Consider the following 16,659-nt stretch of genomic DNA (forward strand, 5'->3'; position numbering starts at 1 on the left):
TTTCCATCCCTTCCGTCTCTCCTACTCCAACACACACACACACACACACACACACACACACACACACACACACACACACACGGTCTCTCTCTCTCTCTCCACACTGTTCTGTACCTTTTTCTCACTTAAGGATTATTGTGGAGATTATATTATATCGTATCAATATAAGAAGAGACTCAAAATTTTTCAGACCTGCATAGCATTCCATTGTACAACTGTACCATAATTGATTTAACTAACCCCCTGTTGATGAATATTTGCTGGTTTTCAGTCTTTATTATTATACAAACAAAGCGACAGTGAGCAGACTTGCATTCTATCACTTTCCCTATGTGTGAGCATCTCTGTAGGATCAATTATTAAAGGGCATGTGCACTTGTGATCTTGATCGCCAATGCCAGGTTGTCCTCCATAGAAGTCCTGCTGTTTGCTATCACTAGCAGCAGGGTGCTGTGCGTGCTTGTTTCCCCAGAACCTCGTCTGTCCAGTAGATGACAAATGTAGTTTTGCAGTGTCCTTCCAATGTACACGCCCCTCATTATGAACAGTGCTGAGCATTGTTTATGTATATTTATGAAATAAATATATAAACAAATATATAATTATATATTTATGTTACATTTATATATAATTATATTTAGAAATATACCTCTAAAATTAAAAATATAAATTATATAATTTACATATATAACATAATTTACATATTATATAACATAATTTATAAATATAAAAATATATTGTATATATAAGTATATACTATATAATATATAAAATATATAAATACATATATAATTTATTATATATTTTTATATATTTTAGAGGCATTATATTTATTTTCCTAAGAACTTTATGACTGTTGCTTGTATTTCTGTAATAGTGTTGGTATTTTTTGTCACTGACTTGTAGGAGCTTATTGCATATTAGTGACATTAGCCCTTGATGTGTGATAAGAGTTGAAATTGAAATGTTTGTTCTATTTTATTCTTTATGTTTTAATATCTGTTAGAAATAGTCCCTATTACCCTTTTATTTTGTAATTTTTGTAACAATTTTTGTTTGTTCTTCCATATGAACTTGAATTGAATTTCAACTTGAGAAGGATTAAAAGTTCTGTGATCATTGTCATCATGATCTTTCTTTTTAACTTGTCTGATAATGCTTTCTATCTTTTGAATTGTATTGATTATTAGATTTCAAGTAGGCTATTAGCAGAATCTGGAAAATAATAGACTGTACTGACTACTGGGGGTTGAAAGAGATGACACTAGAATGTTCTGGGCTTTTCTTGTTTAAGAATTGTGTGTTAGTCTTCATACTTTCAGATAAAAGGACACAGAGGAGAGACTTGAGGAGGACCCAGAGGTCGTGTTCTTCTCGAAATAATTCCCTGTGTTTTCTATTCTGATAAGTGACAGCTTGCATAAAGTTCCTTTAAAGTTTCCAATATATTTTGAGGCCCTACACATTAGTATTTTCTAATACCATATATTAGTACAGAGATTTTTTTTTTGGTCAAACAAAAATATTAGTCACTATTTTTTCAGTAGAACTTTTAATTATTTTAATTTCAGGGTGGCTTATGGTGTTTTGGAGGAAATGGACTTCCTTATGCTGAAAGTTTTGGAGAAGTTCCTTCAGCAACAGTGGAAATGTTCTGTTTAGAAGCTATAGTAAAACATTCTGAGGTAATTTACATTTTCAAAATGTAGTTTACTTTCTATGATTGTATTGAAATAATTTATAGGTTGATTCTTAATCATCATTTATTATAAAAGGAGAAAAGCTTTTCACTTGTTTTTAAATTTCTGCTTTCCTCCAATTTTAATTGTTAGAATAATAATGATTTAGCACCAATAAATGAGATTCAGTTTTGCTAAGTATTTCTAAAAATTTATTTAATTTTAATTGCATAAAAGAAAGTAGCCCATCATCTAAATATGGCATAAACTTTTGAGGTATGCCGTCTTCTGCTGCCTTTCTGAGATCATTTTTACATAATATTTTCAGATAACTTCCATTAAAACAACTGCCAAAGATGTGACAAGATAAAAGAAAAAGCAGTTCAGGTGTGGTGGCTCACGCCTGTAATCCCAGCACTTTGAGAGACTGAGGCGGGTGGATCACCTGAGGTCAGGAGTTCGAGACCAGCCTGGCCAACATGGTGAAAGTCCATCTCTACTACAAATACAAAAATTAGCTGGGTGTGGTGGCACACACCTGTAATTCCAGCTGCTTGGGAGGCTGAGGCAGGAGAATTGCTTGAACCCGGGTGGCAGAGGTTGCTTTGAGCAGAGATTGTGCCTCTGTACTACAGCTTGGGTGACAGAGCGAGACTCTGTTTCAGGAAAAAGAAACCCAAAAAAACCAAAACAAAAAACCAAGGAAATACTAGATGACCATACTCTTGAACTATAACTACAAAGGAAAAAGCAACAACCCTTGCAGAGCTCAAAGTGCAGAAACATCACTCAGGAAATGTGGTTAAAAATAGTACATTTGGGCTGGGCGTGGTGGCTCACACCTGTAATCCCAGCACTTTGGGAGGCTGAGGCGGGCGGATCACAAGGTCAAGAGATCGAGACCATCCTGGTCAACATGGTGAAACGCTGTCTCTACTAAAAATACAAAAATTAGCCGGGCATGGTGGCGTGTGCCTGTAGTCTCAGCTACTTGGGAGGCTGAAGCAGGAGAATCGCTTGAACCCAGGAGGCGGAGGTTGCAGTGAGCCGAGATTGAGCCATTGCACTCCAGCCTGGGTAACAAGAGCAAAACCCATCTCAAGAAAAAAAAAAAAAAATAGTACATTTTTCCACTCACTTATATCAAGTTTAATGTAGTAGATTTTGCTTTTGTAGCCAGCACCCTGGTGAGGTGAATGCAAGTGATCCATCCCACGTCAAGAGAAGCACCATCCCTGAGATTTTCAACTCTCAGTTTTGGGACACATTAGACATGGCTTAAAAAACATAAAGGTGTGAGTCATCTTTAGACTAGAAAGTCATCTTTAGTTCTCACCCATGAAATTAGGAACTCAGCACAAAGCAGAGGGAATACTGTGTTGTACAGAAGGGACTTGGGAAAACGTGCTGAGGTGTGGTGTCTCCTGAGCTGTTTTTTCTGAAGCAATAGCTGCATCTTCAGTAAAAAGGGCAGTGCATGGAAATAGTTACCTTTCCAGAAATCTCTCAAATTACTGCAGATCTCACTTGACATATAGTATATCTAAAAGGCATACATTTTAAAGTACATAAACTGTGATATAATTAATAAAAATCCAGAAAATGAAAATTGCTGTTTGTACATATGGTGTCATGTCCTTGAGTAAAACTAGTGCTGGGAAGAGGCAAGGCTGTGCCTAGTGATGTTAGAAAGACCGACTTGTTGGTCACTTCTCTTCCCCTAACTTAATATGCATGTTTTCTTTTTCTTTTGCCTGTTTTCTCCATTAAAACTTCAAATCCCTTTTTATTTTTACTTGATCTTTCTAGCTCTCTTTTTCTAAAATTATATTTTAAGTTCTGGGTTACCTGTGCAGAACGTGCAGGTTTGTTACATAGGTATATACATGCCATGGTGGTTTGCTGCATCCATCACCCCATCATCTAGATTAGGTATTTCTCCTAATGCTATCCCTCCCCTAGCCCTCCACCCTCCGACAGGTCCTGGTGTGTGATGTTCCCCTCCCTGTGTCCATGTGTTTTCATTGTTCAACGCCCACTTATGAGTGAGAACATGAATTAGTTTTCTCTTTTTGTGTCAGTTTGCTGAGAATGATGGTTTCCAGTTTTATCCATGTCCCTGCAAAGGACATGAATTCATCCTTTTTTATGGCTGCATAGTACTCCGTGGTGTATATGTGCCACATTTTCCTTATCCAGTCTGTCACTGATGGGCATATGGGTCGGTTCCAAGTCTCTGCTATTGTAAATAGTGCTGCAAATAAACATATGTGTGCATGTATCTTTCATTTATGTATTGTGCCAGATAGCCACACATTGTGATAAAATCGAAGCAAATGGAGGCCTGCAACTACTTCAAAGGCTATACCGACTTCACAAGGACTGCCCTAAAGTACAGAGAAATATAATGCGTATCATTGGAAATATGGCTTTGAATGAACATCTTCATTCTTCTATAGTTCGCTCAGGTAACAGCTTTATATACTGAGTATTTTTTCCTTTGTTCTTCCACCTCTACCCCTCATGATATGTTCATTTTTCAATAGACAAAGCTCTACTTAGGGTTAGTTATGGGTCCTTAGAACATGTTATTTTGGTAGAGGCAAGGAATTGCTTGAGATTGTAGATAATTTAAGCCTAAGATAATCAGTGTTGTCGGTGATCATAGGAGAGCAGGTTTGCCATGATGATCATCCAATTGTTTACGTAATTTTTTTTTGAGAGAGAGAGTCTCACTGTGTTACTGAAGCTAGAGTGCAGTGGTGTAATCATAGCTCACTATAGCCTTAACTCCTGGGCTCAAGGGATCCTCCCATTTCAGTCTCCCGAGTAGCTGGGACTACAGGCATGTGCCATTGTACATGGCTAATTTGAAAAACTTTTTATAGAGATAGGGTCCCACTTTGTTGCCCAGGCTGGTCTCAAACTCCTAGGTTCAAGTGATCCCACTGCCTTGGCCTCCCATAGTGTTGAGATTACAGGTGTGAGTCACCATGCCCAGCCTGTAATTTTTGATGTGATTTGGTTAAGTAAGAGGCATAGTCAGACTAAAAAGAGATTCATTATGTGATTAATGATTTTCCCCCTTGCAAGTAATAAACCAGCTGTGGGGAGATACTTAAGACCACGCAAATATCCTGCTTTCTATCCTCTGACAGTTCCTGCCCAATCTAGTCTTTACCTTAATGGTTTCAGAATGAGCTCCAGCACACCCTTTGCATTTACTTTTCAGCATTTGACATTCTACTGGAAGAAAAAGGGGGACAAAGAGAAAGCAAAGAGCAAGATGAACATAACCAAACAATATCAATAATTACATTAATAAGTTTTGAAAGTGTACCCTCCATCCCACAGCACATATATATATACACATACACATGTGTATGTATTTGTGTGTATGTATATCTAAATTATATGTATATGTATTATCCAGCTCTTTCTACTGAAAGAGGCAAAAAGCAAAGACACCCCAGGAGCAATATGCACTCATATCATTTAGACCTTGGTCTCTAAGAATCAGTCTCCTCCCTCCCTCCTCCTTCCGTCTTCCCTCCCTCCTCCCCCGCCCCCATCTCCTCTCTCCCTTCTGTGGATGGGTACGTGAATTCCTATTTTCAATAGTTTATAATTTATTGCTGTACTTAATAATTTGGTGCCAAATTGTTCCAGCTTTGACTAATGGGAGCCCCAGCAAACTGGCCTATGTCCTTTATGATATGCCCACATTATTTTGGGGAGGCATTTCTTATTTTCTGGTATAGCAAGATATTTTGGCTCATTTCTCTGAAGAAACCTCTATCCTTTTAGTGGAGAATGATTCTTAGAGACCAAGGTCTAAGTGATAGGAGTGCATATTGCTCCTGGGGTGTCTTTGCTTTTTGCCTCTTTCAGTAGAAAGAGCTGGATAATGCATATACATATAATTTAGATATACATACACACACAAATACGTACACATGTGTATGTGTATATATATGTGCTGTGGGATGGAGGGTACACTTTCAAAACTTATTAATGTAATTATTGATATTGTTTGGTTATGTTCATCTTGCTCTTTGCTTTCTCTTTGTCCCTCTTTTCCTGCTTTTTCTAACTTTTCTTGTACTATTTGAGTGTTTGTTTTTAAATTCTGTTCTTTCTTCTCTTTTGGCTTTTTATATTATGTTTGTGTGTATTTTTAAATGGTTTTATCCTTAACTAACGGTCTACTTTGAATTAAGATTATACCATTTCATATGATGTAAGATCTTTACAACCCCATAATTCAGTTCACATCCCCTGCCATTCTTTATTTATTTATTTATTTTGAGATGGAGTCTCGCTCGTCACCCAGGCTGGAGTACAGTGGCACAATCTTGGCTCACTTCAACCTCTGCCTTGTGATTCTCTTGCCTCAGCCTCCCGAGTAGCTGGGGCTACGGGCGTGTGCCACCACACCTGGCTAATTTTAGTGTTTTTAGTAGAGACAGGGTTTCATCATGTTGGCCAGGCTGGTCTCGAACTCCTGACCTCATGATCCACCTACCTCACTCCCCTAAAGTGCTGGTATTTACAGGCATCAGCCACCACGCCCGGCCATCCCTTGCTATTCTTTGTGGTATTGTTGTAATATATTTTACTCTTATTTATAGACTTCACAATACATTATCATTGTTATTATTATTTTTTGAGACAGGATTTTGCTGTATTGCCCAGGCTGTCCTCATACTTCTAGGCTCAAGCAATCCTCCTACCTTAGTCTCACGAGTAGCTGGGACTATATGTTTGGGCCACTGTGCCTGGTTACATTGTTGTGATTTTTGTTTTAATAGCTATCTTAGTTCATTTTGTGCTGCTACGACCTGAGGCTATATGCCAGAGGCTGGGTAATTTATAAAGAACAAATTTATTGTCTCTCAGTTCTGGAGGCTGGGAAGTTCAAGATCAAGGTTCTGACCATTGGTGTCTTGTGAGGGCCTTACTGCTTTATCGTCACATGGCAGAAGACTGAAGGGCAAGCTAGCCTTCATGCTGCAGGAAGCCTCTTTTTTTTAATTTAAAAATTTTGGATTTAAGATTTTATATACATAATAGTTGTTCATATTTATGGGGATGTACATGTAGTGATATTTTGATACAAGCATACAATGTGTAATGATCAAGTCAGGGCAATTGAGATAGCATTCACTTAAAACGTGAAGCCTCTTTTATAAGGGCTTAATTCTATTAATGTGGGTGGAACACTGATGGCCCAATTACCTCTTAAAGGCTCACCTTTTCATACTGTGACATTGGCAACACTTGAATTTTGGAGGGAACATATTGAAACTATAGGAACAGTCATGTGACATTTGAAGAATATCAGAAAGCAAAAATCTTTTTTATTTGTGTATTTATAATCTCCAGTGCTCTGCCTTCTCTTCTGTATGTATGAATTTACATCTGATAATATTTCTCTTCAGCCTAAAGACTTTCCTTTAGTATTTCTTGTGTATTGGGTCTGCTGGCAACAAATTCTCTCACCTCATTATTTGAAAATGTCTTTAATTTACCTTTATTTTATGTCCAGGAAAAGATTTCTTCCCTGGATAAAGTAGTCTTTGTTGTTGACCATATATATATACACACACACACACACACACACACACACAAATATATATAGAATTATACATATATATATATATATATATATTTTTTTTTTTTTTTTCCTGTCAGCATTTCTAAAATGTCATTCCACTCTCTCCTGGAATCCATTGTCTGATAAGAAGTCTCTTTGGATTCCCACTTCTGTTCTTTTATATATAATGTCTGGCTTAAGATCTTTCTGTATGATTTTTGACTCTGAAATGCCTAGGTGTTTCATGTCATATTTATCCTGCTTGGGGTCCACTGAACTGAGAGAATTAACATATGCATTACCTCATACATACCATTTTTTGTGGTGAGAACATTTAAAATCTATTCTCTCAGCAATTTTCAGTAATACAATACATTATATTGATGTTTTTGATTAAATGTGGAAACTTTCCTGCCAGTATATCCTCCAGTATTTATTCTTTTGTCCTTTTATCTTCTTATCATTTTTTGGAATTTCAATTATGTATATTGACCTCTTTATTTTGTTCGGCAGGTTATTGGGGCTCTATTCATTATGTTCCAGTTTTTTCCTCTTTGCTTTACTTTGTATTATTTCTGTTGACCTAGGTACAGGTTCATTGATGAAACGGAGACTAAAGGATTCAAGGCAGGACAAAGACCTGATCAAATCAGTATCTTATTATAGAAAAAAAAAATCACTCTTCTCTGAAACCTGGCTCTACCCCAAGTCTTCAGTCTTCTTGGTTGGCTTCAGCATCTCCTGGATAGCCCACTCACCACCCTGGCCTCAGTTCCCTGACCTTGTCATCTTCATTGACTTCCTGCTCTGCTCCTGAGTCGTCGAGTACTCTACTCCTAAGTCATACATTGAACCTCGTCACTGCCTGAAACCACTTCACCTAAAAATCAGCCCTGAGCACATCCTTCTTTTATTCAAGCTTGTTTTTGCATCTTCCCCATAAGGACTGGTTTTCTTCTCTACTGAAATCTTCTATCCATAGACCCCTTTATCCTTTCCCAATCCATCACTCTTTTTATTCTTTACTTCCTCCCTGAACCCAGCTTATATTCCATGGTCTGTTATTTCAGTAACATTTTGCCAGTACCTACAACTCCCTTTCCCTTCAATCCTGTTAGCAGTCTCTTGGTCAAGACCTTGATGAAACCCACTGGCTGCTTACTCTGTGTCTGAACATGGAATCATTGCAGATTGGTTTTCACCATGCTTATAAGATCACAAATTAAAGAACCTTCAGTATTGTTCAGCAATTATGTTTCTCCAATCAACATGCCTTAACATTCTTAGCAATGACTATTGTAAACCTTCCCCATGGTTCCTTAAACCTTCCACATATTCCTTTCTCTCAGGGGATGACTTCTCCTCCTACTTTACTCAGACAATTGAAGCCCTAGAAGAATTTTCTCAACAAAAACCAAACCCTATTCTTTTCTTTTCTTGGTAATAGGAAAAGAGACACCTCTTTTATAAGGCCTCCAGCCACATTTAGGTCTGTCTCCTTTCACAGTCTCAGGAATGTATACTTTTTTCTAGTCTTATGGTCAGCTAGCTGCTCCCTCTTAGCTGGACCCTCTGATCACATACATTGGAGGAAGAGGTGAAAACCATAAACTACATCCCCTATAACATCCTCTCCTCCCTGTTATAGCTAAACTTCTGAGAGTTACCCACCTATACCTTCTTTTTGCTCAGCCTTCAAAGAAGGGCATTACTTCTTAATACTCCAGTTTGAATTCTGCTATCTTGCCCTGTTTGTTTCTCTTAAGGCATCCAGTGTCTTTCCCTGTGTTTATATATTTTGTATCAATCTTAGTATCAGATCTGCAAATTTTTGCCTTCAGATTTACAAAAGTTGGAAACAACCTAAATGTCTGCCAATAGGAATGAATAAAGGTTAAACAATGGCATATTCATGTGACATAATACTATAGTTAAAAGGAATGAAGTTGATACTTATGGAGAGCTCTGCAAGACACATTGCTGCAGTACAGTCACAACAGTAGTGTGATTCCATTTAGGTCTCAAAAAGTATAGAGCTACATTTTTTTTTTGAGACCTCACTGCAACCTCCACCTCCTAGGTTCAAGCAATTCTCATGCCTCAGCCTCCTGAGTAGCTGGGATTATAGGCGCCCACTGCCACACCTGGCTAATTTTTATAATTTTAGTAGAGACGGGGTTTCACCATGTTGACCAGACTTGTCTTGAACTCCTGACCCCAAGTGATCCACCTGCCTTGGCCTCCCAAAGTGTTGGTATTACAGGCGTGAGCCATCACACCAAGCCCATTGTATATGTTTATAGGTATATGACTATATTTTTCAAAAGGGTATCCACCAAACTTCTAGCTTTCATTACTCTGAGGATGTAAATGGAGTTGGGAAATGATAAGAGTACTAAAGCAAGACTTTCATCATTAGATGCTGCTTTTAGTTATTTCATGATTTTTTACAGTTAACATGTACTGACAGACATTGCTTAACAGTGGAGAAACATTCTGAGAAATGTATTGTCAGGCAGTTTTGTCACTGTGAAAACATCACAGAGTGGACTTGCACAAACCTAGACAATAGAGCCTACTCCACACCTAGGCTGGATGGGACAGCCTATTGCTCCTAGGCTACAAACTGTACACACGTGACTGTGTGTACAGTACACTGTAAGTAGTTGTAACACATGGGAAATGTTTGAATATCTAAACCTAGCTAAACATAGAAAAGGCACAGCAAAAATACTGTACTAGAATCTTATGGGATCTCCATAATATATGTGTTTCATTGTTGACTGAAACATTATTATGTGGTGCATGAGTGCATTCAGATGTTATGCAGTTTTAAAATGCTCAATGTTAAAGAAAGATATAAGTTTTCCGAAGGGCATTTGATATTTTTCAAAGGTAGAGTGTGTTGGACATTGTGAACATATTTTGTCAGCTAAAAAATGCCAGAGATGGCTTGTGCCATGCTTTTTCTTGTGACTTCATTAAAAATAAAGCCATATTTTCATACATACCAATAATTCACTCGTCTGTAGACAGAATTTTAAAATATTTTATTATTTTAAAATCTTTAACAGATTTTGGAGAGGAATCTTCTGATGTTATAAATTTCAATATGGTTAAAGAAGTAGTGAGTCTGAAGCTTCTTTTAGGTTATTAAATGCTGGCTTCCCATCATCACAGTGACTCAACACTTTTGTCATAAAGAGTGGGAGAAGGGCATGGGGACAGCTGTCATGTACTGAGTGCCTGCTGGGCCTGGGCTCACCATTTTCATATACATTAGTTTATTGAAACCTTTTTCTAGCTTGGTTGCTAAATAACTTGACTGAGGTTCCAGAGCAAGTAAGCAGGGAGCAGAAATTCGAGCCCCAGTCTCTCTATCTTCAAGGCCCATGTTCTGCTTTATTTTAAATTAAATAAATTATATAAATAGATTTTCAGTTTAAGTACTTAAGAAAATAGCTATAGCAGCAAAACTAAATGTACCTTTTTTACAGAGCACTCTTCCACCCTACCTCTCTCCTAAGAGGTAATGACTTTATTATTAGTGTATAGGTCTTTGTGTGTTTGTATGTGTATGTGCACATATGTACTTTTATACATATTTACGTATATAAAGTTTTAAAGACAAACATATTTAAAAAATGAAATCATACTGGATTTTTTCAATATTATCAATGCATTTTCTGTTTGCCTCTCTTTAAAAAATGTTTTTCCCTTCCTCATCTCCAGATTCTACAAGAGTTTTGTATCTCAAATTCATTGTTATTAAATAGTTTCCTCATTTGTATTAAAGGCTATTCTATGATTGCTGGTCAGGATGAAATAACTTTTAACCCACAGAGTTTTATAATTCTTGTGAAAAGCAAAACATCATGGTATTTTGTTCATTTTTGTGAACACCTCTATAATTGCTATTAGTGTTAGGTTTTCTAAATTTTAAAAAATGGCTCTTAAACCCCTCTTTCCTTCTTTGAGATCCCTTAAGGGGTGTGTGTTTGGGGATGGCATGGTATTTTGCCACGGGACTCAGAGGATTGTAGGGCAGAATGGGGTTGGAGTGGTCGGGCTTCTCTGCCAAGGACAGACACATGAGTTTTGCCTTGCTTGCATCACATTCAGTTTGAAACCTCTCTTGACAGTCTGAGATGGATTCACATCAATATTTAGGATACATGTACTTTTCACCAGGCTGGGTTTCCATCATGGCAGAAGCAATGAAATCTCACCACATCATGGAGGCTTCACATGCTGCTAGAATCCTGGCAAATCTAGACCGAGAAACTGTGCAAGAAAAATACCAGGATGGCGTGTATGTGCTGCATCCCCAGTATCGAACGAGGTAAGGAAGCAGAAGATAGTCGCTTTGCCCCCTTTGGGAATGTGAAGCCTAGAGGCCTCAATTTTTTAACTTATTTCTGCATAATTCAGATAAGTTAAATACCTTATAAGTCAAATATCTTGTTTTCTAAAATAGTTTGTCTATAGTAACCTCAGAAGAATTGGAGGTTGTTGTGAAAAGTATGTGAACTAGCTAAATTATCAGGGTTATTTTACAAAGGGCTTCCCTTCAGTAAGGTTGCATTCACCTTTGATAATGTGTCACACTTAAACTTTGTAACACACATCTTCTTTGGTTCAAGGCATTTTCTCTTAGATCTGAGTTAATAACTGATTTGGATTGTAGAAGTCAGCTGAATAGGAAGGAGATAAGACCTTGTCTTATGTGGCAGCCAAATTAGCCTGGGCCTAGAACTCAAGGAACTGGGGAAAGTTTATGCTAGGTATAAAAGCATGCATTGGAAGGAAGAAGTTGTAAAAAATTTGACTCATGCTCCTTCTTAAGGTTATTTGTGGTCATTATATCTAGTTGTATAATTGCTAAGACAATAAATATTGAAGGGACCACACTGAAAAAAATAATGTATTTCTTGGTTTTCTTAGGGCACTTTACAAAAAATACCTCAGAAAATAGCAAAACTTCTTTTAAATTAAAAAATGGATTACCTGGTTAATTATAATTTATAAATAAAATGTTATGGTAATGTATTTTATATGTGCATTGCATAATTGTATGTGTACTATAAATAGCTTGCAACTCACTGTCTACAATTTTTAACGGATCATATGCAAAGAATGAATGTTACTTTGAAATCTCATAAGTATTAGTTAACATTTCAAAAATCTCTTTTATACACATTGACTTTGAAACTGTTACTAGCATGTTCTTTAATTTCTTAAATACTTTTATTGCTTTGTAGAAGATTCTCAAATGGAAGTCTTTAGAGAGTAATCTGACTATGACCTCTGTCACTTGATTGTTTGCTAAAGCTTATTACAATCGACTGTGGTTGGTTTGCGTGACTAGATAAGTCTCCATTTTTAGAAAGAAGACAGTGAACATGCTTCATATATGTCTTTGGCAAAGCTCCTTCTAGGATTCCTCAGCAAACCTGTGCTTATAAAGCTTGCTTTAATTCAGTTTTATTTATGTCACATAAAACTGCTTAAAGCACCATCCACAGAGAATGCTGTGTAGATTCTTACCAAAGCAATAATGCATTTATTCTGCTTCTTTTTAAAACTCTCTCCCCTACTAGTCAGCCCATTAAAGCAGATGTCCTTTTTATTCATGGCCTTATGGGAGCAGCATTCAAAACATGGCGCCAGCAGGACAGTGAGCAGGCTGTAATTGAAAAGCCTATAGAGGATGAAGACAGATATACAACATGTTGGCCCAAGGTAAGGGAGCCACTGACTCAGGCCCTGGTTGTTGGGTCCCTGATTGTGACTTGCTTGTTTTTCTCTTTGTACTAGGATTTTTTTCTGTGCAGTTCTTTTTTCCCTTAGGGACATTTGTAGTATGTTATGACAACAACTAGGGTTGTCACCCTAAGTTGTATAATTTCTGTTTGGGGTAATGTGTATGACTCTAAAAAAATATTCTATTAGGTAAAAAATAGGGGCAGAGAGATCCAAGATGGCTGATTACTAGCAGCTCAGGATTGTAGCTCCCAGTGAAAGCACAGAGAACGAGAGGACGCTGCACTTTCAGACGAATTTTTGTTGCTCATGGACCAGGAGATTCTCAGCGGAGGAGCCCCACGGGTCACCAGCGTGACTCTTGTGGCCGGTGTGGTGTTTTTGCCGATGCCCTGGTGCGGTGGTTCTCAGTGCAGAGTAAACGGGACTGGGTCCCCTTTTGGTCGACGTTTGGAGCTCTGGGAAGGCAGAGTCACCCATTCAGCTGATTGAAAAAGGGACTCAAGAGGGAAGCCAGACCGGAGATTCCCAGGCAGAAAAGCACCAAGAATCTTAATGCCGCTGTTTTAGCTGGCGCAGTGGGTTGCTCAGATTCTGGTGCTGGGAATCAACAAGTTGGATGTCCACTCAGAGACCTAATTTGAAAGTCGGTAATTACAAAGACGACAGGTGGATAAATTTACAATGATGGAAAGAAACCAGCGTAAAAAGGCTGAGAATACCCAAAACTAGAATGCCTCTCCCTCTACAGGGGATCACAGTTCCTCATCAACAAGGAAACAAGGCCTGATGGAGAACGAGTGTGTTCTATTAACATAATTAGGCTTCAGACGGTGGATAATAAGAAACTTCTGTGAGTTAAAAGAACCTGTTCTACCCCAATGTAAAGAAACTAAGAACCTTGAAAAAAGGTTTGAGGAAATCCTAACGAGAATAGACAATTTAGAGAGGAATATAAGTGAATTAATGGAACTGAAGAATACAGTATGAGAACTCCACCAAGTATGCACAGGTTTTAACAGTCGAATTGATCAAGCAGAAGAAAGGATATCAGAGGTTGAAGACCAACTTAATGAAATGAAACGAGAAGACGATTAGAGAAGAAAGAGTAAAAAGGAATGAACAAAGTTTCCAAGAAATACGGGACTATGTGAAAAGACCTAATTTACATTTGATAGGTGTACCTGAATGTCATGAAGAGAATGAATCCAAGCTGGAAAATATTCTTCAGGATATTATTCAGGAAAACTTTCCTAACCTAGTAAGGCAGGACAATACTCAACTCCAGGTAATCCAGAGAACACCACAAAGATATTCCTCAAGTAGAGCAACCCCAAGACACATAATCGTTAGATTCACCAGGGTCGAAATAAAGGAGAAAATTCTAAGGGCAGCTAGAGAGAAAGGTCAGGTTACTCATAAAGGGAAGCCTATCAGACTCACAGCAGATCTCTCAGCAGAAACCCTACAAACTAGAAGAGAGTGGGGGTCAATATTAAATATCCTCAAAGAAAAGAATTTTCAACCCAGAATCTCATATCCCGCCAAACTAAGCTTTATAAATGAAGGAAAAATAAAATTTTTCGCAAACAAGCAAGCACTCAGTGATTTCATCATCACCAGGCCTGCTTTACAAGAGCTTCTGAAAGAAGCACTACACACAGAAAGGAACAACCAGTATCAGTCATCCCAAAAACTTACCAAAACATAAAGAGTATTTCCATAATGAAGAATCTACATCAACTAATGGGCAAAATAGCCAGCTAGCATTAAATGACAATATTAAACTCACAAATATTAATATTAATCCTAAATTTAAATGGATTAAATGCCCCAGTCAAACACACAGACAGGCAAACTGAATAAAAAGTAAAAACCCATCGGTACGCTGTATCCAGATCCATCTCATAAGCAAGGACACACAAAGACTCAAAGAGTTGGAGGAAGACTCACCAATCAAATGGAGAGCAAAAAAAAAGGAGTTGTAACTTTCGTCTCTGACAAAATAGACTTTAATAGTAACAAAGATTAAAAGAAACAAAGAAGGACATTACATAATGGTAAAAGGATCAACACAACAACAGGAGTCAATGATTATAAATATATATGCACCCAATATAGTAGCACCCAGATACATAAGACAAGTTCTTAATGACTTATAAAGAGACTTGGACTCCTGCACAATAATAGCGGGAAACTTTGACACCACCTTGTTAATATTCGACGGATCAACGAGATAGAAAATTAACAGGGACATCTATGATTTGAACTCAGACCTGGAACAAGTAAATTCAGTGAATATTTATAGAATTCTTCACCCCAGGTCCACAGAACATATATTTTTCTCAGTATCACATTACACCTATTTTGAAAGTGACCACATAATTGCAAGTAAATCACTCTTCAGTATTTGCATAGCATTTCACAGACTTAAATGAAATATTGGTTGGCTGTTTGTTTGTTATTTTCTTCCCTTATTCCTTCCTGTCTCCGCTGTTAAGCACAATTATCGGCATAAAAGAGATTTTTAATACCTATTTTTAGATTGCATTCCAGCCTGGGCAATAGAGCAAGACTCCTGTTCTCTCTCCTCCTTTTTCTTTCTCTTTCTTTCTTTCTTTCTTTAAAAAAAAAAAAAATTTTACTTTGGGGACTTGAAGAAATGACCTGATAAACAGGACTCACTTATCTATGCATCCCTGCTCCATATAGTCTGTTACCAAAGACATAGTCATTCAATTTTAATTTGGAAACAGGAGCTTTAAGCTAATAAAACAAAATAGGGGCAAGAGCCAGTAATAGTTCACTTTTGTTGTAATATAATACAAAAAATAATATAACCACAATTGTATTTATAATAGTTACCTAATTCTATGACCTTAATAATTATAAAACTAGAAAGTCTTTGAAGAAGCAATTATACTTTGCATTTCTTTCTTTCTTTTCATTTTTTTTTTGAGATGGGGGACTCACTCTGTCACTCAGGCTGGAGTGCAGTGGTGCAGTCCCAACCTCCCAGGCTCAAACAATCCCCCCACCTCAGCCTTCTGAGTCGTTGGGACCACAGGCACATGCCACCACACCTGGCTAATTTATACTTTACATTTCTTTGGTATTATTTCTCCCAAAGACCCTTAATTCTGGAATAAATTTATTGAATGGAATTTACCTAAAGCTCATTTAAAAGTGATGCTGCATATATGTGTGAATAGTTTCTAGGGCATTGTTCCATTACTAATTCTCCTTCACAAAGGCTTATCAAGTAGAAGAATGATTTTTACTTTCTGGTGGCATTGAAGTACAGAGATGATGATAAACCCAGGGTACACAGATAGAACCGTGACCATTATTTTTAGTGTCTCTGAATTCTCAGATTCAGAATCTGTCAGATTATACCATCTGTCCTGAGATAATAGCTTTCTACTAAATTCTTTCAAAAAGCCAATTTGATGTAGACTTTAAAATGCCTTCTTTTGGCTATAGCAGGTTAAAATGGAAAATAACTCTCTTGAAACCTTCATTGGCCTTATGCTATATATTGGTACCACTTCGAGACCAGAGACATAAAAAGATAAAATTCTGGAATTGTTTTTACAGTACCTTCAAACCTGATTCCAGTGC

At 37.3% G+C, this 16,659-nt stretch overlaps 1 protein-coding gene across 7 annotated transcripts in view; it reads left to right on the plus strand.

Moving 5' to 3' along the window:
• SERAC1 (serine active site containing 1) overlaps positions 1 to 16,659 on the plus strand; it is a 68,219-nt gene that overhangs the window by 45,081 nt on the left and 6,479 nt on the right. For 6 of the 7 annotated variants that reach the window (XM_064360509.1, XM_064360510.1, XM_064360512.1 and 3 more), the window contains 4 exons: positions 1,572 to 1,685; positions 3,985 to 4,147; positions 11,467 to 11,617; positions 12,876 to 13,017. In XM_064360509.1, the coding sequence (XP_064216579.1) occupies positions 1,572 to 1,685; positions 3,985 to 4,147; positions 11,467 to 11,617; positions 12,876 to 13,017 (570 nt within the window). The remainder of the gene's footprint in view (positions 1 to 1,571; positions 1,686 to 3,984; positions 4,148 to 11,466; positions 11,618 to 12,875; positions 13,018 to 16,659) is intronic. The other variant, XM_012451544.3, reaches the window with a different exon arrangement.

Source organism: Aotus nancymaae, unplaced genomic scaffold (genome assembly GCF_030222135.1).
Source record: "Aotus nancymaae isolate 86718 unplaced genomic scaffold, 86718_ANA_hifiasm-v0.15.2.pri h1tg000040l, whole genome shotgun sequence".
Lineage (NCBI taxonomy): Eukaryota > Metazoa > Chordata > Mammalia > Primates > Aotidae > Aotus > Aotus nancymaae.